At 37.3% G+C, this 27,998-nt stretch overlaps 1 protein-coding gene across 1 annotated transcript; it reads left to right on the top strand.

Moving 5' to 3' along the window:
* LOC140139496 (uncharacterized) lies at positions 1-24,080 on the top strand. The gene is made up of 5 exons (XM_072161229.1): positions 1-79; positions 9,365-9,450; positions 12,007-12,091; positions 18,799-18,875; positions 23,412-24,080. Exons 2-5 carry the CDS (start codon positions 9,384-9,386, stop codon positions 23,537-23,539), a joined length of 357 nt encoding a protein of 118 aa, XP_072017330.1. The 5' UTR covers positions 1-79; positions 9,365-9,383; the 3' UTR covers positions 23,540-24,080.
* Positions 24,081-27,998: the final 3,918 nt, after the last annotated feature.

Raw genomic sequence — 27,998 nt, 5'->3', positions numbered from 1 at the left:
GCTGTAACCATCTCGCCAACGAACCAGCAAGACCAAACTGAGAGAGTCCGAGAGTATTCGCCTTTAACTTCCAGCAAGTGTGAGTTGAAACTTTATTTTATTTTGTTCTTCAGCATAAAATGTCTAAAGTTTTGAGATATTTTATCAAAATATCAAGAGCTATCATAAGAACCACTGAACCAATACTAGGCTTGTTTGTACTCATTTTTAATGCATTTTTATGCTGATTCCAAATATGGTTATGAAAATGTACAATTTTGAAATTTTTTAATTAAAAAAAATGAAAATTGTCGTCTGTAGTCAACACCCGCGTGGAGAGGGTTAAGAAAAGTAGTTTAAGTGAAACAACATTGTTTGATTCATGGTTGGTGTAAAATTAGTAAATTGTTTGATAAATTTGATCACTATTTGTGTTTTGATCAAAACTTCGTACTGAGTTATGTTGAAATACATTGTATTTCGTTGTATCATAGTTTGTCTTGAATGTGAGATGTGCGCACAGTATGCAGGATAATAGATATGATTTGAGTTAATTGCCGGGTTAAGTTCCGGGCAAAAGTTATATCCAAGTCATCAAAACACTTTGTTTTGTAATTACAGTGTTATTTTGTTTTAGTAACAATTTATAATTATGATCAAACAATTTACTTGTAGTTGAACTGATCTTTCGGTCGGGGTTGTTCCATCTATTGCACTTACCCACTTCTTACGTTTGTCAAAGGGGACACACTCGCGAAATCCCTATTGGTTTGTATAGGGCCTTTTAGTTCAAGTCATTTTACTCAGCACAGAAAATACCAATTTGCATGTTCTTTGGAGTTATTGGAAGTTGATTTCCCTGATAAGAAATCGAACTTTTGGAATTCAGTGTTTCATTATTTATTTTATGACAAGTTCTGTGATTTCCCCCATTGAGTGCAACGGTACCGGTAAGTGTCCCCTTCATATCCGAGGGGGCGAGATGGAACAGCCAAATCTCGGCAAAAGAAACCAATGGGAAGAAGCGATCTATCGCAAGTGACGCCATGCCGACAGTCAGAACACCGAATAATTTGTGTGTTTGAACTTTGCCTATAGTAATTGACGAAATAGACTTTAGTATTCCCAATTATGTTTTTCATAACATAAGCCTTCAGTAAGAGTACAATTTTTCAGTGAAATTTATCTGTATATTATTTTTGTGATGTACCGTAGAAATATTCAGCGAGGGTGTGGCATCGTTGTTCTAGACTTGGTAATCAATCGGTAGTGAGCCGGGTTAATTGTGTGGAGACTATTATTATAATAGCTCTGGCCTAGACCTTGCTAGCTACTATTATAATAGTTCTATTTGAATTTGATACTATAATTTTTACTATCAATTAATTTTCAACCACAACAAGTAGTTTTTGCTCTTTTATTTAATATTTTGTTTTTTGTCGCTAAAGAAGAACGGTTTCAAAGGCGGATTTAACGAAAAAATGAATTACATATCAATTTTGTACTAAAATGTATTAAAACACACGCTTATGTCAATGGAAAAGACATTGGTCCACAAACATTAACATTAGGACATTTTTAAGGGGTCGAGCTGTCTTGTTTCAAATATCTCCGAAATAAGAGAAATTTGCCATGTTTGCTGTGAATTTTTGCCTAGCAATATTGATCATAGGTTCAAAATTGACGGTGCATATCAATGACCAAACTCTCTAGTTTTATATTTGAGCCTGATCACTTGTGTAAGGTCTTAGGAAATTATGTAAATAGGCGTGTATATTTGATGTTACATTATTGCTCACGCACTTTCTAATGAATTGACTTTGCATCGATTTCGCCAGAAGTTCGCCTTAATATGTTGGACACTCTATATAAATAATTACGGTACTTACTTTCAACTTGAGGGTAAGGCATGTGCCTTAATTGGTATCGTTTGTGCACACAATTCATCGTAATTTTGCAAGCTTGGAAACGCCTATTTCTTATTGCAATTTTGTCCTTCAAAATTTAAAAAATGTCCCACTTTTTTAACGAAAAAGACTTCAACACCCATTCCATTAGCGAAGAAACCCAAATTTGTGTGTATTTAGTACATGCATCCTATTCAAAACGTCCACTTTAGTGCTGAGTTTTGCCTTTATATGTCATATCTACAGAATTGATGTTATCGAATTTTTTAGCATAAATTCATTGATTTTACTATTTTTACTCACCGCCTTGCCTCGAAATTTCACACATAAGAAGGCCAAACACAAGCGTTGCACAGTGGTTACTATGTTTCTTCCGATTGGTGTCTTGAATTAGTATAAATCCACATTTTCCTGGTAAAAGTCCATTGCAGTACTTCATAACTAAAAACATGTGTCACTTTGGGCAGCTCTGGATTCAGTGTCGATATATTTATCATCATTTCAAGGGGTCTCAATGTAGGTTGTCAATATACGCTTAATGTATAAAACCTTAGTCTCTGGCTGCGATACTGCCCAGATCATTTTTCTACTGCCAAAATTTACAGGGACCGGCTTATTCTATACACTGTTCAATAGCCTTATTGTGATCTGGAGCTAGCGTTTTTTCATAAATATCGCTTTCAGCCTCTATTGGACTATAAACCATTCGATAAAGTAGGCTGGGCATACATTGGAAAAAACGACAACCAATTTTCTATATTCCAACATGTATAATTATTTTTAGAGTAATTTAGTGATGAGTTATTAGTAGAATTTAGTGTCGAGTTACATAGGGCCTGCACTTTGGCTCGTTTTTTGCAGGTTTACATGGTCCAATAATCACAAGATGACTGACATGTGGTAACAAAGGAAGCAGTCACTGCAATTTGATTATGTCCCATATGATTGGCCATTCAAGACACCCATGTGAATATACTATAGCGGCCTTTTCAAAATATAATACCTGTTCGCTTGATTGCATTGACAATACCCGGGAACAATAGGCCTACACACAGTATATGCATTGGACAAACTTTTTACAATAAGCATGATAAGTGATGATGTGCCCTCCAGATTTATACATCGTTCGTCTCGCACACTGACAACATTTGATTGAATGGACTGTTACGCTACTGCGCCGTGATTACGGTGAAGGACACTTTTCAAATCCTTTGTTTGGAGCCAATCAATAAAAGCATGCAGGGCCTCTATAGCCATGTACAGTTTATCCCTTACATAACCTATGTCTTGAATACGCTGGCAAAGTTATGTAATAATCGGATTAATACTATATATATAGCAGTAGGTAAAAACAAGTTTTGAATAATCCGCGCTACAAAGTCCCATTCAGTGATCCCAGCGAAAGTGAAAAAAAAAATCAAATTGTTACGTTTATAAATGTTTTTAATGAAAAACAAATGGCAAAAAAACAAAACAGGAAAACGACAGTATTGACGAAGTTGAAGCCCCATTCAAATACATGTAGCTTATTTATATACTGTCAGTACCGGTATATAAATTACAGACTCACGTAAATGCATTATTTTTTGCCTTAGACACACGGCTTTCGGCTGAACCACTGCACTAGCAAGCTTTGTTAGCACATCTATGACAATGACAAAAGGTACAAAATCAGCCATATAAGGCCTTTAGATAGCAGAAGACACCAAATGACCAAATTGGTGTTTTATGACCTTTGACATTCTTTTGTGGCGAGTGACATGGTCTTTCAATTCACGGCGAGTGTCCTTGACAGGTTTGACTATGCTTCAGTGGTCATGAAAGAATTCAAAAGATAACCTCTGCCCCAATAATCCCAAGCAATTGTCTGAAACTGCTCCTCGGATCATAAGAACTCAGTCCTCAAATGATAGTCATAGTAATGTCCAAAATATAAAAATTACTGACTATCATTGAAGACCGAGTTCCGCAGTCTAGTATCCAAAATCTGAATTTTGATGATTTTTACGATCGTCGGGATGAAAAAAAATCAAAAAATCACTGAATATTCCTTTAGTTCCCTCCTCTCCTTACCCTGGCAATATAAATCAAAGAAAAATAAATAAAACAAGAAAAGAAAAATTAATGTACGATTTCCTTCAAATTTTAAATTTGTCATTATATACTCAAAATGCTGAAATAATACTAGTAATAATTATAGGGAATGGTTTCTGTTAATTTTGAGCTGAAATAATAAGGTAAAAGTGAAAGAAACACTGCTTGTTATTTTGGCCGTTTAACACGCAGTTCTATGGGAGGACATTATGACTTTATGTCGAACTTTGCTCTATTTACCTACAAACACAAGCAATTTGGCTGATTCCATTTAGGTGCAAGTTGTAAACATTACAAATATGCTAAAAAATCAGGTTTGAAAAAAATTAATCAAATTCATATTATAAGATCGTACATTATGACTTTAAGGGATCTGGAATGAGCGTTTTGAGCGTTTTGATAGTATTTTTTGTGGGACATGAGAGCACATCAGACATATCGAATTGCATTCTGAATACGAAGAATGTCTTTCTGAGATCAAATAAATTTCATTGAAATTTATGATATAATACAAATTTTATGACAAATTATTAAAATTTGATATTTTTAACATTTTTGATATAACAGTCCTCGAAGTAAATATCATAAATCTAATGATATATTCTTAAACAGTCCCTGTCATACCATACATGTATAGTCCTATGTATAGTAATTGTGCTTTATCTGTTTTGTGCTGTTTAAACAAATAGTTAAACATAATTTCCATAAAATGTAAGCTTTTACTGTCAGATATGTCCCTTTTAATTTTGAGCAGAACAAGTGAGGTAAAGCAAAGAAAATTGGAATTTACTACTACTACTACTAGCGCCAAAGAATGTTATACGATTGTAAAACGGTACGATCCTTTGGGTGTGTGTGTGTGTAGGTGTACGTATGTGTGTCCTGCACGCGTATTTTTTCTGTAACTATAATGGGACGCAATACGATACCGGTATGTTATAAGAATCAAACTTACAAGAAAAATGGCTCTTGTCAAATCCTACAATTCTGTCAGAGAAAATATGCATATTTGCATTAAATTTTTAATTAATTGACATAATTGATTAATTAATAAATATTTTATTTAATGATTTACCATAATTCCAAACATGTCAAACAATGTGTCAAATTAAAGCTAATGAAATGCTTTATAAATTGGTCAGATAGAGCACATTTTGCAGAATGCATTTAGTATTTTAGTTACATGACTCCAAACATTCTATTCCAATTTTTTGCTATACACGCATAGGAGCTGTACTTTTAAAATCCGCGCCTAATCAATAACAATAGTCTTTCACTCCATTGTCAAACCTAGAGTGTGATGGTTTTGTAGCAGATGACAGTGCTCATTCAAGCCTGTCAAGGTCAGTTAGTAGCCACTTGCTGAATGGATGGCCATTATCAGCTATCAAAGAGATGCCTTGTGCAGCTGCCAATCACAGTAGAGGTTTGATAACATTTTGTTAAAAACCAAAATGTGATATAAGGACAAAGCTGTGCATGTTGGTACTTAATTGTTTGGATTCTTATGTTGAAATGCCCTTGTATTAGTATTTTTATGTGTAGTGTATATTGTTCATAAATTATATAGCTTTTAAATTATGGGCATTTTTGCTCTGTTGCACTGTACCATTATGGAATATGAGCAAATCAATTACCGACACAAGCAGGTATACAGTGTATTATTTTATTTTTATTTCGTATCTCAGGAGCATAGCTCACTTGGTAAGGCATCAGAATTTGGTGCACGAGCGCTTCGAACTTTAAATCGGAAGCTGGTGAGTTCGAGCCTCATCACGGTCACATTAATTTTATAAACCAAATATTGTTCGAACTTTTCATATTTGTTTTTCTTTTGTTGTTCCTTTTTTTGTCTTTTTTTTTCTTTGTTTTATTTAATTGTTTCTTTATTTTTCTTTGATTCATATTGCCAGGGTAAGGAGAGGAGGGAACTAACGGCCCATTCAGTGATTTTTTCATCCGGACGATCGTAAAAATCATCAAAATTTAGATTTTGTACTAGACTGTGGAACTCAGTCTTCAATGATATAGTCAGTAATGATCATTTGACGACTGAGTTCTAAACTGAGTTCAAAACTTGTATTCACCTAGGCCTACTGTTATAGCATTAGTCCGATTATTACCGTACACAACTTCGCCAGCATATTCAAGACATCCAATGCAAACAATCACCATAGATTATGACGTATCACTGAATGGGGCTTTGTAACGCGATATATTCAAAACTTGTATTCACCTATTGTTATAGCATTAATCCGATTATTACACAACTTCGCCAGCGTATTCAAGACATCCAATGCAAATAATCACCTAGATTATGACGTAGCATACCGTAAATATGGCGGAGTACTCAAATTCATTCAACAAAGGCATGATTAGAAGCTATTGCAATCTACTGCGACAGCTCGTCTCACACACATAACAAATGCACTATTATACGATCAAATAGGTTGACGACAACGTTTGATTGAATGCACTGCATTGCGCCATGATTACGGTGAAGGACACCGGTTCAAATCCTTTGTATGGAGCCAATCAATAATTTCACGCACATCCTCTATTATTGCCCAATTATTGCCCGGGATGATTGCACACTGTAAAAGAGCTATTGTTATAATGTTTGATGAAATCGTGTTTAACTATTTGCTTAAGAACGGCACAATACAGATAAAGCAGACAGATTTACTACATGTGGTACATGTATAACCGTATAGGGAATGTGTGTGAGTCGAGTATTACCTAAATATAATAGGGCGTATCCAAAATGAATTCACGCCCCTTTCAAATGTCGAGCCAAAGTGCAGGCCCTATGTAGTAGAATTAGAGTTAGATCAGAATGGGGTATTTGGGGGTAGCCCGGGGTAGGGGTGTGTTTGAAGTCGACGGAGTGTGGATTTATTGATGTGGGTGCTGTAGGGGGTGTTTGGGATGTGCGTGTGTGAGTATAAAGGGTTGCGATGTGTGCATAGGTGAGGAGTTGGAAGTCAGAATTAGGATTCAGAGAGTCAGTGGTTAGATAAGGTTTGGGGCTAGGTTTAGGATTAGGATTAAAACTTAGGTTACAGGTTAAGGCGACGTTTAGGGTTATGGTTGGGGTTAGGTTTAGGATATATTTGTGTCTTATCATTAACAAAAAGAAAGAAAGAAAAACAATAAAAAGATAAATTTCAGCATATACCTTCATATTACATAAATGTTTCATTCAGTCAAACATTTTACCTCAATCACCCTAAGAAAATAATACCACAAGGCAAGGGCAAAAATTAGGAAAATGTACATTTTTCGGCAGGCATAATTGATGACGTTTTAACGTGAAATGTGTACAATATTTCAAAACCAAATTGTTTTTGTATAGGACAACGGATCAATTTTTAATATGCCACAAATGGCCATATTAAAAGATAAGCGCACCCTAAAACAAGCAACCCGCCCTACACACCATAACATGTTACGCCACACTATAGGCCTACATGCTACCACACAGAGAATGCTGCAGTATTTTAAAACGTAGTTTAAAAACTCTGCAAAGTAAATCACAACTCGCCAATACTATATTCCACAAATATGGACATTAATGTATTCGGATCACTGAGGTGTGTCCAATTTAGACATTGAACTGATTTCTATAAAGCTTAACAATATCAATTGTTATACCTTTACGGTTAAGCTCGGTTGGTTTATTCAGGGATGAGACTTGGGACAGCTTTAAGGTGATAGAGGCACAGGTGTGTAGTTCGATACCTATCACCTGTTTTTATCTGTATTATCATTCGAATTGCCCGTGGTACCTTATACGATGTCAATATTTTATATTGATGATGAGGTTGACATGGGTGACATTATATTGTATACCCTGTGTTGCTTTAGACTTGACCAAGTCTTTTGACATGGTTAGAACAGTAAAATTAATTTGCAGAGAAAATTCACGATGTAGGCTGTATGCTGTATAGGCCTATGCCTAAATTACTAAGTTATAAGAGGTGTGCGGCATATTATGATTATCATTATCAAGATACCATAGGCCTATTATTTTGTATTTAACATAGGCCCTACTTTACAGTTAACATGGTACGTTATGAAGTAGTGTTAATGAATCATCAAAAATTCAAAATTAAATTCATGTAGGCCTATATACCAAAATTATTAACTTCAAAATCTTCCAAACAGGACATAAAAGGTATAATTTACGAGGACACTATTTTGGTGCCACACTCTACATGCATGTAATCTAAGACCAATTGTAGGATATTGAGTTTGGATCTATGATTTGGTCAGTTTCTTGTGAGTACACAATTTTTGGTCCTACATGTATGTAATCTAACAGTATGGAAAATGATGTGAGGTGCAATGCCCCGGGTGCAATGCTAGCCATTTACATGTAAACATTAAAGAAACGACCATGAGTTAATATCAGCACATTTATATTTATTGCAAGCTGGATTTGACCAGGGATATGAGACAACACAACGGGGGGGGGGGGCATATAAAGCAATTATTGAATAGGCCTATATTGTATGCTTTCCCACATGTGACTTATAGAAACAAAGCCTTGGGCCAAGGCTACTATAATTGCTTTAAGCAATGCATTATGTAAAGCCACAAAATTTATTATTCAAGGTCTGACCGTCTGTTAATGACCTGGCAACAGACACGCCCACGGTACAAATAGTTGTAGCTTGTAAACATGGTAAAAGATAATGAAAAAAGAAAAAAACATTAAAAATGATACTTTAAGGTATTGTTTTGTTAATTTTTGTATGGCACATCATACATACACATGTGCTGAGGTCAAAAAGGTAACAATTTTGTTTTTGACCCCTGACTCACCTGTCATTCAAAACAACCCCTTATAATCAAAGTATAATAAGCACCGGGTCAAAGTATGGACTTGTAAAGGCTTTATTACAGCGTCTGTGATTGGTCAGTGAAGAAGGCTGGTTTATTACAATCTTATCGTGACCATTGCGAGGTGCTCAATGTACTATTGAACTGGGTCGAAATTCTTTGGCATTTTCCCCAAAATGACCAAATCGTAAGGTGCAAAGAGCCAAAAAATGTATGATCAGCTAGTATATTGCTGCAAATAAACAACACAGGTTTGGTATTTCATCAGCACTTTGTTGGGCGAGATATCGCTCTCTCATAGTTCTAGTTCTTCCTCTCTCATAGTTTTTGCAGCTGTGCACATAAATTGACAGTGTTTTTGTACAATATACCTCTGGGTGCAATTGCAATTACTAAATCAATGTAATTTGTTTCAAAGTGCTTCTCATTAAATGCAGTCAACTGCGAAAAACGTGTAGTGTAAATAATTATGTACCCAGTGATACATCTACATTACAGTTTTGATCATACCAATGCTTGATATTCATTTCGTTTTATAGGATACTGTACTGACAAATCATGAAGATATCGTTGACCATTTTCTTATGCATCGTGGGATTCTCCATGGTTGCAGGTTTTTTATCAGGTAAATATTATAATATAATATTCAACCAAAGAGACAAGACTACACTGCAAAATCTCCGCGGTGTCAAAAGTAACACCAACGGTGTTAATTTTAACAACGACAAAGTGTTCTGGGAGGAACACACCCACAAGTGTTGATTTACAGTGTCTTCGACACTGCGGGTGTTAATTTGACTTTCCTGGTGTTAATTTAAGATTTTAAAGGTTTACACTGCTGGGTGTTATTTCACTTTCCAATTTATCACTGCTGAAAATTTGACTCTGCTTGTGTTCATTTGGCACATTCCCAGTATTCCGAGAGGACCACACGAATGCAGAGGATGTTTAAAGGCATTCCCATAACCCAATGGGTTTCTGACCCTGGTATGCCTGGCTTTTGTACACATGTGGCACAGTTGACCATACCTTGCATTGGGATGTGTGCAAATATCTGGTGTTTTCATCCTTTTATTTAACATTCAAAACATTGAGACTTATGAATAAAATTAATGCAGTGGGACAATATGAATGTTTCCTGTAAGAAATTCAAATAAGTTATAAGTTTTAACTATTAGCTCGTTGGCTACAGTTTTAAAATTACTATTTTGTGTGTGTGGCAATGGAGACTTTGCCTTTAAAATTAGGTTATATTGATCAAATTTCCCAATCATAGTGCATTGTAGGAATGCCTTTAAGCCTCCTCTGACACGAATGGGTACCGGTGTTGTGTTAACACCAGACTTTGTGGTTTAAAAATTTGGTGTAACCATGGTAAGATCGTAATATTGTAACAGCATAACTTTGAACTCTAAGCAGTCCAGCTAAGTGTAGTGTTAGATCTAGATTTTTAACACAGCAGTTTTTTGCAGTGACACCCGATTGTGTTAACATGGTTAATATAACACCGTGATTAGCAACAGAAGCCGTATAACACCAGCTCAGTGTTGCAAATTTAACACCGGAGTTTTGCAGTGTAGGAGAGGTCCCGTTAGTAAGGGAACTCCGTCATGATATTTGATTGTCACGGACCAAAAGAGTATACTATTTTTATTCTTCAAAATCTGGTATAATCTGATTTTTAAAATAAAAAGTAGCCATATGCTGTGAAGATGTGAAATGGTTTACCGCCAATTTCTAATACTTATCCCTTATGTCGGTCATGTTATAGGCGTTACAATAAGGTATACGCTGCACGCGAGAGCGCTGTGCCAGTCTCAAAATACCATAAAAAAAGGCAAAAATAAAAAAAAATCGCATTTCGCATTTGTTTTCAAACCACTAGTGAGCTTTGAGACAAATCATTATTATTTTTGGGGGCCTTTTTAAATTTGAATTCGCCGGCCGATCCCCCATGAGCTGTTGTAGCGTGTGGTAGTGAACTCAACGACATGTAATCTGGTTCGAATCCGAATGGTTCCGATTTTTTTCTCTCCTTTATTATCAGTTTGCCTTAGCTCCATTTCTTCATTTATTATACATTTTCTCAGGCATGTATCTTCTGGATCCTCGCATTTAATGTCTCACATTGACTGATGTCCTAATAGGACACAGTAGACAGGCCGCGCTCTTTATTTATAGGCCTAAACATATTTACCAAGTTTACACAATAATGAGACCCCCAAAATCAAAATTACAAATCAGCAACTACAACTAAATAACACGCATTATATAAGCCACTGTTGGCACACACCCGCACAGTGTCGACACTTAATACTCCGTTGGTGAGCGACGGGCGATTGGTATTTCACCGAATGCAAGAAAAGGAGTCCCATCTGATTGGCTAGAAATCGATCGCTAGATCGCTCAGTGGTGGAGTACAAACTCAAAATGGAGAGAAGTATTCAATTCGATTGAAATTAATATTCTATTATTGACGCAGATAAAGAAAGTGGTAGGCCTATAGTGTGTTGATATAGTACATTGTACAGACTTGTGCTTTAATATTCTAGCTTATTCTGTACACGTGTTCCTTTATATAATTGTGATTCTGAAACAGTTTAATGTATCACAATTTTTACGAACGATTTCAAAATCGTTACGGATAAAATGCAGTAAAATATATCCACAGCAAACAACAAACCCCGCTAATTAGTGTATTGCATTTCCAGTTAGTGTGTTGGAAACAAAACCTGGGGTTTACCTGACAAAAATCGAATTTTCTTGTAATGTGGCAATATCCTATGGGGTACTTGATCATGCGCAAATCGTAAAAACATAGAATAGAAACTCTGTTGCAGGCTATGTGGTATCTCATATCGTGTGCATATGGTATGCTTTGCCTGAGTCACTCGGCATATCTCGAACAAAATCGCCATGCGTAGCTTTTGAAAAACCAGAGGATTCGCCGTACTATCACGGCAATTTTTGACACGAAGATATAGGGATGATGACCCTGTGACCCGTATTCCCCCACCCCACACACAGTGCTAGACCTCCCGACTATGCTGAAATCCACTGTTTCCACACCTGTTTGCTCATATGACTGGGCTTTTTACCATGAGACTCAATACCGGTTGAACCTCCATTTAATAACGATTTGAAAAAAAAAGAATTTTCTTTTGTTTCTCTTTAAACTTAGACGCAACATCCAAAAAGACAAATGAGGAGGCGTTATATGCACAAGCGATGAAAAGATCTTACATACTTAACCCATGGTCGGGATGGTAAGTATCCTGTAAGTAGGGTTAAGAAAAGTTGGTAGGTAGTTTTATACAAAGAGCTTTTAATATAAATAGAGTCGCAATAGATTATATAATGCTTTGTTCGTTTGATGCCGATTAGAAGTTGCGACATTTATTCATAAAAGTGGTACCATTGTTTCGAACAAAGAGGTTCCGCCATTAAATTGGTCACTGATCCGGCATCATATTAACGCTCTACACAACAGGCGAGTATCAATAAGTGACCACAACACAGTCATGTGTAAGGGCAGTCATGTGTAAAGTGGTACCATTGTTCCCACGTATCCCAAATGTGTGCTTGTGTGGGTCTGAAGTCTATAAAGGAGGCTTTAGCTGTCGATGCAACCATCTTTACCACCCACTTGACTTTAGGCGCTTCATTTAAATAAATTGAATGCTCTTGCTGATCGATTACACATTAGATTGTATGAAGGCTGCCATTTCCACATATCTATATTACACTATAATGGTAATCGCTATACGTATACATGTAACTATAAGTATAGGCCTATAAAGGTTATTTTTAAGAAATTTCCATTTTATTTTATATAAGAAGGAGATTGGTATAGAAATAGTGGCGTACCCAAAGAGGGGAGGGGGTTGGAAAGGGGCAGATTCAGCCCTGTGAGAAGTCTTGGGAGGGGAGGAGGGGATATGGAGAATGAGAGAGGGCTGGAGTAAGGGAGAAATGAAAACATATAATAAAGACAAGTAGATAAATACAGGGTGTCCAAAAAAAAAAAAGAGGCCCCTCATTGCGCCCTCTTTTTCTCCTATTTTAGAAAAGTTGATCAAGTATATGTTGGTATGTAAAGAAGCCTTCACCCGTTAGCTTTAATAAACCGAAACAATTATTTCAATCGGCTCATAACTTTTGAAGATATGCCCTTTTCAAGAAATGTATCCGGTTTTCACTCTGTCCACGGAGGGGGTTTGGCTACTTCAAAGATTGAAAAGTGCATATACCATGCATGAATACAAAAACATTCCTCGATGATAACTTTATAAAATAACAACTTTATTTTAGTGAATGGGCTTTACCGGTGGGCTTATGGGTTATGGATTTTCTTAAGTGTCATTAATTTGGGCAAAATTTATGTGGGATGGGATTTCTTTTGCTATACATGCAATTACTTTTTTTTTTCTCGGTTATTTTATGCCTTTTTGTCCCGGGCTTTTTGTTTTATTATGTTTCTTGCTTTCTTACTTTATTGTTTCTTGCTTTCTTTTTATCGACAACATTAGTCAATTCTCTTTTTGGAATAAAAGGTAGCCCTAAAAGGGTTGTTTAGTTTGTTTTTGGTTCTTTTGATGTGAGTTTACTGTGCTGATCTGCCTCTACCAGGTTGCCTCCTTGACGAATACAGGTTTCAGCCCTAGTCCTCATTGCATCAATTGCGTTGCGTACCAACCTTGTGCGCCGAATACTTGCGAATATAGCAGCAATACGTTTGCAAAGATCTTGGATTTTGCCACAAATGAAGAAATCAATTGGTGTGAGGTCTGGTGATCTTGCAGGCCACTCCACAGCATGACCCATCCCATCCACTATGTTTGCTATCCGTGGACAGAGTGAAAAACGGGTACTTGTCTTTAAAAGGGCATATCTTCAACAGTTGTGAGCTGATTGAAATAATTGTTTTGGTTGTTTAAAGCTAACAATTAAAGGTGTCTTTACATACCAAAATATATTTGATCAACTTTTCAGAAATAGTCAAAAAGAGGGCGCAATGAGGGGCCTCTTTTTGGGACACCCTAGAAATATAAGGAAAATGATGGGAATTAGAGAGGGAGGGTGAGAGGGGACAAGGGAGGGGGTGATAAAGTCTAGGCCTAGGAAAGAATAAGTACAGTGAAGGGAAAAGAAAGGAATGATGAATACATTTAATAATAATTATTAGGCCTATATAATAACTAAACACATAACAGCACTGGCCAGCCATTTGATGATGTCAATACATTTATTCGTTACGTAATTAAAACGTCCAGTCAGATGCATTTTACACCTGCCAAACACAAGTCACCCAATTTCGAAAACTGGACGTTGAATGTACACTCTCATGAATATTGATTGGCAACATTTTCCAATATGTCAGCGCTCTAATCGGAAACAATAGAACAATAGACCCTGCAGAGCGTTGGTTTTATACAACGCACTGAATGGTCTATTGTTCTATTGTGTCCGATTTCAGCGCTGACATATTGGAAAATGTTGCCAGTCAATATTCATGAGAGTGTACATTCAACGTCCAATTTTCGAAATAGGGTGACTTGTGCTTGGCAGATGTAAAATACATCTGACTGGGCGTTTTAAATACGTAACGCATAAAGCCATTGACATCATCGAATGGATGCCTATAGTGCTGTTAGTGTTAGGCCTATGGGGGGGGGGGGGGGGCTGTGTTTAGTTTCTATAATAATTATTATAAGGCCTACATTTATTTGTCATTCCTTTCTTTTCCTTTCTTTGTACTTATTCTTTCCTTGCTAAAGTATCACTCCCTCTTCTTATCTCCCTTCCCTTCTCCATCCCCTCATACTTTTTGTTCCTTTTTCTCTATTCCTCCAGCCCCCCTCTCATACTTCATGTCCCCTCTTTCACCTCTTCCTCCCTCATTCCCTCCCAAGACCTCTCACAAAAGAGCTGCCCCCCATTCAGTACGGCACTGTTTATGACATTCTCCTTCTTAAAATAAAATAAAATGTCAATTTGTGAAACAACTTTTATATAGGCATATACCGGTATTACCGGTATACTTATTATATGTTACACGTATACGTAGCTATTACCATTTATACAGTACTAGACATGCAGACATGGCAGCCTTGATGTGTAATCATTCAGCAAGCGCATTCAATTTATTTAAATGAAGCACCTACAGTCAGTGGGGTGACAACGAACTGCATCAGCGGCTAATGTGTGCCTTTTGTGCTTACGGCTACTCAATCACACCCTTGGGTGGTATGACAACAAAGGGTACTTTTCGTTCCAGTAAGCGCTTTCACGCGACTTTCGTTTGATCACTTATTGACAGTAGCCTGCTAGGTAAAGCGTTAATACACTGTCGGGTCAGCTTACCGATTTAATTTACCTTTGTCCCAAACAAAAGGTACCTTTCGATGAATAGCTTGTCAGATTTCAAATCGGCACAAGTGAACAATGCGTTACATAATCTATTGCCTCTCCATCTTTAATAGCTCCATGGTTTTATACATGTAGTGCTCGGTCTCGCGTGATAGGATGCATGTGATGTCAGTTGTGGTAAACACGCCCACCTTCACTCCTCTCTTCGTCATACATAAATTCGCCCAGTCCCATTTCCCTAATACGATTTTTTTTTAAATGGGAATTTCAGCTCGGCAGAGGTGGCCCTCGAACCCACGCCGCAGTTACATACAGAATACTCAAGTTGTTTTTTACGTATTTTAAAAACGCCGTGCCCCGATGACGAATGCCGCTGTAGCCCACCATGATATCATGAGTAGTACGGTCTACTATCATGCTATGACCGCCTATTTTTGTCCAAAAGCGGAAGTACTATATAAAACATAAACCTCAAGAAGTTGTGTTTATTCCTTTGTTTATATAAAAAAGATTTAGTAAAGATGGAAGAAACATTTTATGTATAAATTATCCGAGCTAGAAAAGACATCAAATAAATAATGTAGACATTAATACGATGATGACATTGTACAAGACGGGAAATATCTGCGGCGTAATGTTTTGTGCAAGTTGCGTGCAAGTTGACTGAAAAGTTGAGTCAAATGTTGGTGCATAGATGTATCTTAACATTATTTTTGTGTGTTTATACAAATTTTTAGAATCCGTTTGAAAATCCTTCGTTTAAATCATTTTTACGTACCTTGTTCACAAGATCAAAAACACGTTCCATGCAGTTTTTTTCAAATATTCGCTCCGTATAAAACCACGCCGAGTGATTGTTTTCTCCTTTTTTGTATTTTACTACAAATCGACCAATGAAATAATGTTGCCATGGGGAAGAAGCAAATACAGTACCGATTAAATTTTATTAGCCCGTTTTTGGGAACAATTTTCGAGAATCTTGTACCACAAAACACTGTTATGTTACATTATCGATATCTGGATTGTGGAACGTTAATTTTGATTTCTAACTGCCTACATTATTTCTCAAAAGTATGTCGATCCCTTTACCATTTGAATTTCACTCCAAATTTAAGCTACTTTTGCAAAAATCGAGGTTTTTCGCCATCGATACCTCCGACATTTACAGCGGTGATGAGATTGTTTATCATAAGAGCCTGGTATGCACTATTCCATATATAATAGTCAGTTTGAGATCAATCGATTTCACAGGTCACTCAGTAGCTCAATCGGTTAGCGCGTCGGACCCACGTTCGACTATATAATACTATAGTTTTGAGCTGGAAAACTTTGGTACGTGTTCGAGTCCCTATGTGGTCCATTCCATTTATTTTATAGCTTTTTATTTTATTTTTCTCTCACTTTTTTCTTTTTTCTTGTTCGTTTCTTTTTTTCTGACTGCAGCGATTGATTGTTTTTGCCCGTTTTTTTTCATTATGTAATTCAGGAATTTTTAGACTATACTAGTCTAATAGGCGCGGCCTATGAATATATTTTTACAAATTAGATTAACAAAATATTGGTTGTTGGTTTTGTTACTGTTGTTGTAGTTATTGTTGTAGGCCTATATATAGCATAATCAGGGTATAAATAGGCATACTATACCTATTATAGCCTATAGAAGCTTTGATTTATTTCACGACAGATATCATCCAGGATAATATTAAAAATTGAAAATTTAGAAAATCCAAAGGAAAATTGCCGAAAACGGCTGCCCACAATCACCCCCCCATCAGCCCATATGGTCCTATCATGGTCGCCCCTTCCCTATCCCTGCAACACAGGCCTATAGGATGACTCACGAGCCGCGGTTTGTCCGTGGCCCTAGTTCAGATTGATACACTATTGTACGCGTGAGTTCATTCTTTTCTGCATGGCTGTTTCCATTATTAACTTACGCCCCTCTGGAATTAAGCCTTGAAAATCAATTGTATTTAACCTTAAGCAATATCAAGGATTAATATCGCACTTCGCACAGCTTGGTGGATTTTAGATTCAAACAGATTTCACACCATGGAGATCCTGGGTGCGATTCCCAGCTCTGCCAATTTTTGTTCAAGAGGGAAATATACTGCAATACGCGCAATAAGAGTTAGACCATTTCTGATGGCTGTGTCTCTTACAGACACACTCCCTCTGGAATCCAAACCACGGATCGCCCTCTTGACACCTGTGCAAATATAATCTAGCGGCGATGATTATGTTTATTAACAGTCTTCTTTATCAGTCGTTTATTTTTCTAAATGTACGAGAAAAAAACCGGGGAAAAAATAAAAATGCATTTTTAGCTTGACCATTGCAACAAATGTGCGTGGTCTACGGAAAACAAACTTGTTTTTTGTTTAGCCTATAGTACCTTAACAGTTTATACCTGACACCTCATTTTAAGTTTTCTGTCATTCCATACACCATAAGAGGTAAATGGAGTTGCATTCATACAACCAGTAGAAATCGATTGGGCGGCGACAGGCCATAATAACAAAACATTATGGTTTTCGTAATCAAATTGGACGCAATAACTTTCATGTATTATTGATATTAGTATTACAAAGACATGTTTGTGCTTTGTTCCTTTGCTGATATATATTTATAAACACAGCCAAAAAAGAAAGTCTCCAGTAGTGCCATCCCCATTTAATCAGATTCGGATGAGTTTATGGCAAAATAATTTATATAATAATTTTCTATACTATACACCTTCCTGCGAAGATTGATACCAAATTTGATATCAAAAGTTTAATCATCATGAGCAAAGGAGCCGTTGTTTGGAAATTCGTGCAATTTTAAAAATGACAAATTACGAATTGACCACGCAAAAATCAATGCATGGTATCAGCTTATTATGTGGCCTGAAGCATGCCCGTACAGGAATCATTGTACACTTGCCTGCGCACAATTGAAAGAGCGGGGTATTTGATTTGCATTTTGACATGCATGGGCAAACCTTTAACCTGCCGGCCTATTCAGGCGACGTAATTCTTGGCACTCACGCTAGCTCTGCTACGTGATACAATTCGCTATGTCATTTTTAAAATTGCATGAATTTCCAAACAAATATTTCTATGCTCACGATGATTAAACTTTTGATATTAAATTTGGTATCAATCTTCGAAGGAGAGTGTATAGAAAATTATTATATAAATTATTTTGCCATAAACTCATCAGAATCTGATTAAATGGGGATGGAACTACTGGAGACTTTCTTTTTTGGCTGTGTTTATTATATTTACCTGTATTCCAAGCGTATTGTTTGGAACATTTTGGAACATTTATTATAGGCCTATAGCATTAAACAGTTATATTTTGGTCATGATGAAATTGTTACAGTAAAAGTAGAACACGCGTAACACATCATATTTTGGTTGGCCTTTTGAATCTCCCCACTTTTAAGTATGTTAATCCACATAACCAACTTCTTTCAAGCCCTGTGAACCATATAAAACCTATTCATACCCATTCATATTCTCAATATGCAAGAGGTGTCAGTCTAATATGAAAAAACTATAACAATGAGTTTTTCATTAATTTCTACACAATTTCCTCTTTTTATTCTATCTTCATATAGGGCTGGTGGAAAGACGGAATGCAACACCCAGACGCAAGAAAGCGATTTTGATCATGCTTGCCGCCTATACGGTAGAGGTAAATATACATCATTGTACACTAATCACCAAAAGTATTTGAACACTTAGAAGTGGTGTTAAAATCATCCCATACATGCTGAGTCAAAAGGAAGTAAACTCATGTTTGAGGGGCTGTAACTCGAGATCTGTAAAGAATCTGCTAAAAATGAAAATACCACTGGAAAGAGCAAATTTTACACTTCTAAATAAAAAAAAGATTTTTTGCAATTGCTTACAGCAAACGCAAGGTATATTCATTTGAATACAACCACCCATTTTTGTAGCTGCACATGGTTTCACTTCCCAAGTAGGGCCTACCTATTATATTGATTGGTAAGGCGCGATATTCAAATGCAAATAAAGTTCTGTGACAGGTGTGGTTTCGATCAATAATCCTACATGTAAAAGGGCTATTTTCAATATGAATTGTACCTCATTGCACTACATTATAATAAAATGGGCCAAATGACAACATGGCACCACAATTTACTGCACGGGAGCGCACGTTTCTGTCGACGAAGTATCACGAAGCTAAGAGTCCCACTGAAGTTCAGCGTCCTTTTCGTCTCCAATTCCCTACAGCTAACCGGGTTTCATGTAAGGGAGCACTATATAAGAATGTGACAAGCTCAATGTGCATGGGACACTAAGGAACAGACAGCCGGAAGCTTCAGGCAGACCACGAATTGCTAGATCACAAGTGATTTAAACGAACATTGCTAGAGTTAGACATGCGTTACAACAAGACCAATGATCAGCTCAATCCTTTACCCAACATTCCCCAATCAAGCTTCTTCCGGATCGTTCGTAAAGAATTGGTATCCCTATAAACTATATTACCGTCATGGACTTTATTGAATATTGATTAAAAGCAAAAGTTGTCTTTTCAACAATAAATCCTGTTAGCACGTTGCTGATTCGTCGAAATTGAAATGGATGAAAATCAATCAGCCGTGTGCAGCTACAAAAATGGGTGGTTGTATTCAAATGAGTATAACTTTAGTTTGCTGTGAGCAATTACAACAATTCTTTTTTTTTATTTAGACATGTAGAATTTGCTCTTTTCATTGGTATTTTTATTTTTAGCAGATTCCTTGCAGATCTCGAGTTACAGCCCCTCAAACATGAGTTTACTTCTTTTTGACTCAGCCTGTATATCAAAATATTTTACCGTAATTTATGTTTTGTACTGAATAGTCCTTTCTCGTTAACAAATTCATGTTTGCGGCACTGACCATTTCCTTATATATATTTCCTTTCTCGAAATAGAAGAAAATATGCATCCGTTTCATGAAATTCCTATACACAATTGGCATAGGAAAAATCTCATGGATCAATTTTTGCTCATTATGATTAGCGTTACTTAATTATGACTTCTTAAAACACAAAATTAAACCTAATGATGAAAAATACACACAAAAGCTACTAAAAGGACCTAGTCATGCACTGATGATTCATGTATTATTATAAAAATCGTCTTTGAATTTTCTTTGATTTTGATTTAAAAGTGGACTTAATTTTGTCCAAAATGAAAAAGCAGTGTGTTCCGACACAGGCGATGTGGATTTCAAAACGGAGTCACCCATTCAGTTAACCCCATTTGAAATTTAATCCTGTATAATCTGTGGCTTTGGAAGTGTAAAATTACCAAGGGATAACAATTTTACACCCGCATAATCTCATTTTGCACCACCCGTAGAGTCGGGCCATAAAACAATAACTTGCAAAGTAAAACACTTTCAACAGGCCGTCCATAATTGTTGTCATTTTAAGTTACGCACAAAGCGGTACACTACCAGAATCCTATTGCTGCCGTACTCTGGTACTCTAGAGTACCTGCGTGGGTACTCTAGAGTAGCTACAAAGTAGATGGACAGCAGTGTACCTGATAGGGATCAGGTAGTGTAAAGAGAGCGAGAGGGGGAAGGGGGTAATAATTTCGGGTAATAAAAAATATGAAAGTGAAAAATAGAACAATAGAAACCGGACAGAACAGGCGGGACAACCGCCGGTCGAGATTTGATTTCATCCCTAACATAATAGGATGCACACCTTGATTTCGGATATTCTATCCCGACATGTATATTTTATAAGCTATAACATCTGAGCGCAAACACAGATAAGTCACGCTTCCCCTCCGACTCGCTTTAAACTGACAAAATTATTAATAAACGGGGTTATTCCAGTTGGAATTCATACATTCGATATTAAAGACATGATCTTAATTATCCACACAGGGGTGTAGATTTCAAATGGAGTCGCTTATTCAATAAATCCCATCTGAAATTCACACTCCCTGTCTGGAAGATTAAGATCATCTCTTCCATAAGGGGTATATAGGACTTTCAACTGGAATAACCCATTTTGACGACCCTGAATGGGTGGTTCCATTTGAAATTCACACTCTCTATGAGGGATATTAAGGTCATGTCTTCTATTAGGGACGTATGGATTTGAACTGGAAGGGCCCATTATTGCATTACTTTTCTACCGAACTTCTCGACTTTCTGAATGGATATGGCCTTGATTGTTTACGGTAACGCTGTGCAAAATTGTCTTCATTTAAAATGTGTGAGCCGGTAGTCTGATGGGGGTACTCAAATTTTGTATTTCTTGAAAGTTGGTCTAGTGATAAGTCTACATTGATAGGGGGAGGCTAGGCCAGCCCAAAATTTGGCCAGCCCAAAATTTGGAGGCCCCGAAAACTCACCGTGATGTGAGGAAAGCCGCAGATTGTGCACTCAAGTGGCCAAGTTTTGGTTTACGTATACTATAAGATCGACAGTGCCGGCATTAAACTGAATTTAGATGGAATCGAGCATATTTTACAATTTATTTGGGCACGAAGCGCACTATTTTAACCCAAAATTAACGTGAATTTGCAATATGAAAGCCAGTGTATGGTGTTTTCTGGGCTGAAAAGGAAGATGCACAGGGCAACTGGCCCAATGGTAAATCTGGTTCTTCATTTCAGACTCTTAGTGGCACCTCCCACACCCAAACCAAATTTGAGTAACCCCCATCCAAGCTACGGCTCATCAATATACACACAAAGTCAAGATTTTTGAAAATTTTGGGTACATTTTGAAAACGTTGGTTACATGGAGTCAAAATTGGGCTATTTAAAAAAGAAATGAGAACATTAAAAAAAGACCCATCCGTATACCAAACATGGCCTAGAAAAAGGGTCATTAACATACCACAAGGTTGATAATGAGATACATGTTTGCGGTGCATCCTCGCATGGTTATTTGTACTGGGTACCCCCTATCCCCGGGGCCGATAATATTTCGTTGCTGTCGTGCTGGGTAGTATAGTGTTGTAGATTGTGAAGATGCGACACATCATCGTACTTTATGCCTGGGTGCTCAATCTCGCCGATTAACTCTTCGGCGTAGCCGCAGACCCACGCCGATGCACATATGCCGAGAAATAAAATACTGTTGCGATATGCACTAACAAAATGTGTGTCTGCTCGATGAAAAGCCATGTTCAGGCACCCGTTCATCGGCTTGATCGGCCCAACCAGGAGGGTGAAAGTGCATAGGAACAATGGCGGAAACTACGTCACGCTATTGTTCGACCTAGGCTACATCATTCGCCATTTTGTAAATATTAACGCATGATCGTTGCTTTGAAGTTTCCACCGGATAGTCTGTGGATAGTGTAAGAGCATGCTTTGACCATGCGCAAAAAAATAATTGACAGGTGTATCATGAAGATGTTTAAGATTGATTCATAGATGTTTCAAAAATTACCGTCATATTGCATAGATTCACCAAAGAATGGTTTGAAGTACTAACCTTATTTAGTAATTTAAAAAAATTGGGAGAATTTTAAGAAATCAATGTTTTTACCTGTCGGTATTACAACTCGTGAAACACATTTAGTGATGTGCCTGGGTGACCTAATCTACTAACCTTTAACGTTTCCTCTATGAACTCTAACCCTCCTGCAATATGGCGCCTATTGTCTAGACTTACGCTACATCTTCCGGTTTGTTACGTAATACTAGGATGCCCATCCCTTTGTATCGATCCCTGGCCCAACTCCTGCATTTCTCCGGCTTAACACTTGACAACAATAGCCTTACAAATTAGTGTCCTTGAGTACGTTGATTCTTTGCCGGATTATATCGACTGATCAGCAAATTGCTCACGGTGAGTAAACTCAAGTAGGTACTACAATAAACATTAATATAAATAATATAAAGGTTTCGAGTAATGAATGACAAACCTCAGAACAAGAAGATGGCAAGATTTTGCGAACTCGATGCCCATAACTACTCGCGATTTCGCAACCAGGGATACGGCTACACTATATTAATTTTAAACTGCAAGCCGCAGGAGAGCCATCGAAATGCTCCGAGACGACGCAGAGTTAATCGGCGACATTGAGCACCGGGGCCTTAGACAGATAAATGAGGATATATTTTTTGAATAGTCTGATATAAAAATGTTGTTTATGGAAATCTGATAAAAATATCAATAAAATATTATTGATATGTTATTTCACAAACTCATTCTTACTTTTTTTTATTCATTTTTCATTTTAGATGCTCTCGATTTCCTGAAACTGAGAGATGTGGTAAAGCGAGCCTCGTTCAACGATATCAAGGAATGGATTCACGAAGAATGTTGTTTAGAGCGTTGCCTCGTGGAAGAAGTTGTAGAATTGTGCTGACCTAAGTCTTTCCACGCGGGTGTCGACTGCAGACAAGTTTCAAAATAAATTTTAAAATTCAAAAATTTCAGAATTATAAATGTTCATTACCATATTAATAATAATAATAAGTCTTTATTTTCTACATCATCTATATTAACAACAACATTAAACAACAAGAAAGAATATATAAAAAACACGAAAAGACAAAAAAGACAAGTAAAATGACATGGAGATGATCAAAAGGCCACGGAGGCCAGAAGTGATCATCCCCTAAGACAGAATATCACAAACAAGATTTAAATAATGTTTTTGTCTCCACAATGAATATAACACCATTGAAATGACCTAAGCATTAATGTATAAATATAGAATTGTCCATGGAATCAGCATGGAAAATGCATTAAAATGAGTACAAACAAGCCTAGTTAGTATTGGTTCAGTGGTTCTAGAGATAGCTCATGATATTTTGAGAAAATATCTTAAAAATTAGAATTTCTATGTTGAAGCATACGGCCAGTACGCAGACGCAGACCATTAAGGTTACTTAATATTTTGTGATGGCTTTGCCTCTCAATAATATCTTGTTGCTTTATATAAAAGAAAACATGCCTATACTGATCATGTGGAATTAAAAAAATCTAGAACAAAATGTCTTCTTTTTGCCTACTTTGTCACCTGTTTAGGACCCGTGTGTAAAATGGAACCCGTCCGCCCGTCCGAGAGGTTCGCCCGTCCTAGACGGGCTACTTTGTCTTCGGACGTGCTAATTTCTTAACCAGCACGTGTTGTGACTATAAGTAGTGATGGCATACCGACTGCCGAAATACCTGGACAAAATTGACCAAATTTGTGATGCTTATCCTCCGTTTGGTAATTTTTAGGCCATGATTATCCTTATTTTAGCATTAAAATTGCACATGGTGCACTGTAATAATAAGATCAGCTGGACGATATTGCAATTTTGCCCACTTTTGACATTTTAACCACTGATTACTACACACTATTAGGTCCGATTTCTCGAAGCTTGGCTAGTGCTCTGGCTCCCTAAGCCAGCAGGCAAACCCAACCAATGTTGATCCATTTTATTGACAAGTGATGTATGATATGAAATTGTAAGCACTGGTGTATAGGACTAATTGGGCTTAAGCCTGATGGCTTAGGAAGCCTTGACACTAGCCATGCTTTGAGAAACCGGCCCTTAGACATCAATCGAGCACGATACATCAAAAACAAAGTTTAATACATATGAAATATATGGAAAAGTTACTTACAGGCCGGACAGGTTAATTTCAGTGGCACCTCTCCCGCGATCTACTCTTGGGCTGAATTGGGATAGTTCAGTTAAAATCCATATTACCCCTGTGGAAGATTTTGGAAATATACAGGCCGGACAGTTTAATTTCAGTAGCACCTGTCCCGCGATCTATATATTACTCATTGGCTGAATTGGGCTATTTCAGTTAGAATCCACAATACCACTGTGGAAGATTTTGGAAATATCTTCCACAGAGGGAGTATGTTTTTTTAATGCAATTGGTCAGGGTTAATCATTTTGAGACCCATACTCCCCCTGATTATGGCTTTACCTATCTTCCACAACTGGTGTGGGTATTTCAAATGGAAGTTACTCAATTGTCTATTGGATTAAAACTCATACTCCCTTTGTGGATAGTTAGGGCCAAAACATCAATTTTGTGACCAGTCTCGGCTAGTATGGTTGGACGATTTATTTGACTTATATGGACCATTTAGAAAAAAAATTGGCCCCACGTCCCTCGGAAAAAAATCCCGGCATTTTTCGCTAGAGGCAAAATCCAAGATGGCCGCCGGCGCAATTTTGAACAATAAAGTTTTGAACCAGACCACCTATAATCATAGAAACTTTTCGGGTAAGTCAAGCACAAGGATTCCGATTCTGACATTAGTTTGACATTCACGGTGTAATTTTAACCCAGAAATCCAAGATGGCGGCAGCTTGAAAAAATAGTTTTGAACCAGAGCACCTAAAATCGTGTGCAAAGACACTTTTTCGGATAAGTCGACCACAAGGATTTCGAATCTGACATTACTTTGACACTACCACATCATTTTTAGCCAGAAAGACACTTTTTTGGGTAAGTCTACCCCAAGGATTCCGAATCTGACATTAGTTTGACGTTATGACCGGCAGCCATCTTGGATTTCTAGGTGAAAATGACTCCGTTATGTCAAACTAATATCAAAATCGGAATCCTTGTGCTCGACTTATCCGACAAAGTGTCCTTGTACATGATTGTAGGTGCTCTGGTTCTAAATTAATTTTTCAAAATAGCACCGGCGGTCATCTTGGATTTTGGCCTCTAGCCAAAGAAGCCTAATCAATCGTCAAACCTTACTAGCCAGAGACTGGTCACAAAATTGATGTTTTGGACCTAACTAGGAGGACTTCAGTAAAATCTTCCACAGGGGTCGTGTGGATTTTAAATGATATAGCACAGAAAGTAAAGTAAATTAATAGTTAAATTAATTCCAACGCAATAGAGATGTTGCGATGTTTCATACTCCTCGTCCCTAGCTCCAGTTCATTTGTTGACTCTTTCTACGCGTGTGTCGACTGCAGACGACAAGTTTCTAATATTTTTTAAAGTTAAAAAAAATTCAAAAACTGTAAATTTTCATGACCATATTTGGCATCAGCATGAAAAATGCATTAAAATTATATAGTACTAACAATCCTGGGATTGGTCCAGGCTAACACTGGCAAGTACGCAGAGCGTTAATCCATACCGCCTAATGATGCTGTACATGATCCAGTGGACTGGCCGTTGCGGCGATATGTCGATTTTCGACCGGTCCCCTATCTCTGGGCCGCTTTAGGCTGGTTGCTTTTTGACGAAAGAAAAGAAAAAGTGAATGGAGAGAATAGAGAAACTAAGTCTAAAGAATGAAAGAGAGAAAATGGGAAAGGTCCGCCGCCCACTGTATTCACTCGGTCGGACATCCGGGAACATTGTCCCCTTCTTCCCCTTTGAACAAGCGGGCGCATAGCAACCAGCTCGAGAAAGGAGAGCTGCACGTGCGCACACTGGGTTTACAAGGCTATTTCCCCTTTGTGACGTCAGCCCGACCAAGAGAATATAGGGACAGTTCCACTTCACGAGGGGGAGAGGGTATCGGGTGCATTACCCCGGGCCCAGGTCTTAGGGAATCCGTAACAATGAAGAAAACATACATTAATTCCTAATAAAAGGAATTTAAAAAATTCAGTCCTTAACAGGGGGGTCAAAAAAATTGAGGGTTTAAAGTCCGGGGTATGACAAAGCATGCACATTCCAAATTTTGCGCTTGAATGTTAAGTATTTCAATCATTGTGTACTCTCAAGCTTCAAATCAACAACATTTGCACTCTTTACAATTTGTATGGGTGTAAAACTTTGACCCCAAACGGTAATTTTTAGCTAATTAGTTAATTACATATATTTTTGGTTTCTTTTTTAGGGAAAAAGGGGGATCAAAAAATCCACCCTTTTTAGAGGGATCAAACATTTTTGATGTCCGAGGTTCAACCCCCACTAAAGTATTTATGAACACTCCCTAATGTCTCTTTCCATGTTCACTGGCCCATTAAGGTATCGTCTCCTGTGGACCCAAATTGCTCATTTCGTTCAAAACGGATGAAAAATTGTCAACACCTAGCAAATGTTGTTTAAAAGTTTTGACGTGTTATAAATGCATGGTTTGATAGCGTTTAAATTTGGGGTTATATAAGGGAACAAGCCAAAAGATCGACGACGTCCTATAAACGAAACTAGTTTCGTTTCTCAGCCGACCCCCTCCCTCCCTGCCAGAAACGTAATCCTGAAATGTTAAAAATTTGCCGGGGTTCTTATATATTTTACAAGGAATTAAACTAGACAATGGACATAATAGGTTACCCCTAAATGTAGTAACACTGTGGAGGGTAAATAGTCCGGCTGCAAACACCATATTTTGGGGGTTAGATGATTTTGCCAGTTAAAGCTTTTTTTTGCTGGTTATTGATCTTTGAGTGGTGTAGAAAAAGATTCCGTGGGATGTAAAATCGTCAACCTTGGGCAATCCGAGATATTCAAGATGGCCGCCACGTATCTCTAAAATAACATTCAAATGGTGTTTTAGTGACAAAAGGTATCATACCAAATAACTATAGTGTTTTGGCCAGTTAAATGATCTTTGAGTGGGGTAGGATCAGATTCTAAGGGGTGTGAAATCGTCAACCTTGGGCAATCCGAGATATTCAAGACGGCCGCCACATAACTCCGAAATAGCATTCACCGCCACATAACTCCGAAATAGCATTCAAATGGTATTTTAGTGACAAATGGTATCATACCAAATAACTATAGTGTTTTGGGCAGTTAAAGTTTGTTTTTTTGCTGATAAATGATCTTTGAGTGGTGTATGATAAGATTGTAAGGGGTGTGCAATTGTCACCCTTGGGCAATCCGAGATATTCAAA

Source organism: Amphiura filiformis, chromosome 18, assembly GCF_039555335.1.
Source record: "Amphiura filiformis chromosome 18, Afil_fr2py, whole genome shotgun sequence".
NCBI classification, from domain to species: domain Eukaryota; kingdom Metazoa; phylum Echinodermata; class Ophiuroidea; order Amphilepidida; family Amphiuridae; genus Amphiura; species Amphiura filiformis.
This window is presented reverse-complemented; position numbering and strand designations above follow the sequence as displayed.

What these genes read in the sequence shown, in the direction of transcription:
- LOC140139496 (XM_072161229.1), top strand. Translation starts at nt 9,384, where the DNA reads ATGAAGATATCGTTGACCATTTTCTTATGCATCGTGGGATTCTCCATG. An exon ending in GGTTGCAGGTTTTTTATCAG is followed by an intron (nt 9,451 to 12,006) that starts GTAAATATTATA and finishes CTTTAAACTTAG; the next exon opens with ACGCAACATCCAAAAAGACA. An exon ending in CTTAACCCATGGTCGGGATG is followed by an intron (nt 12,092 to 18,798) that starts GTAAGTATCCTG and finishes ATCTTCATATAG; the next exon opens with GGCTGGTGGAAAGACGGAAT.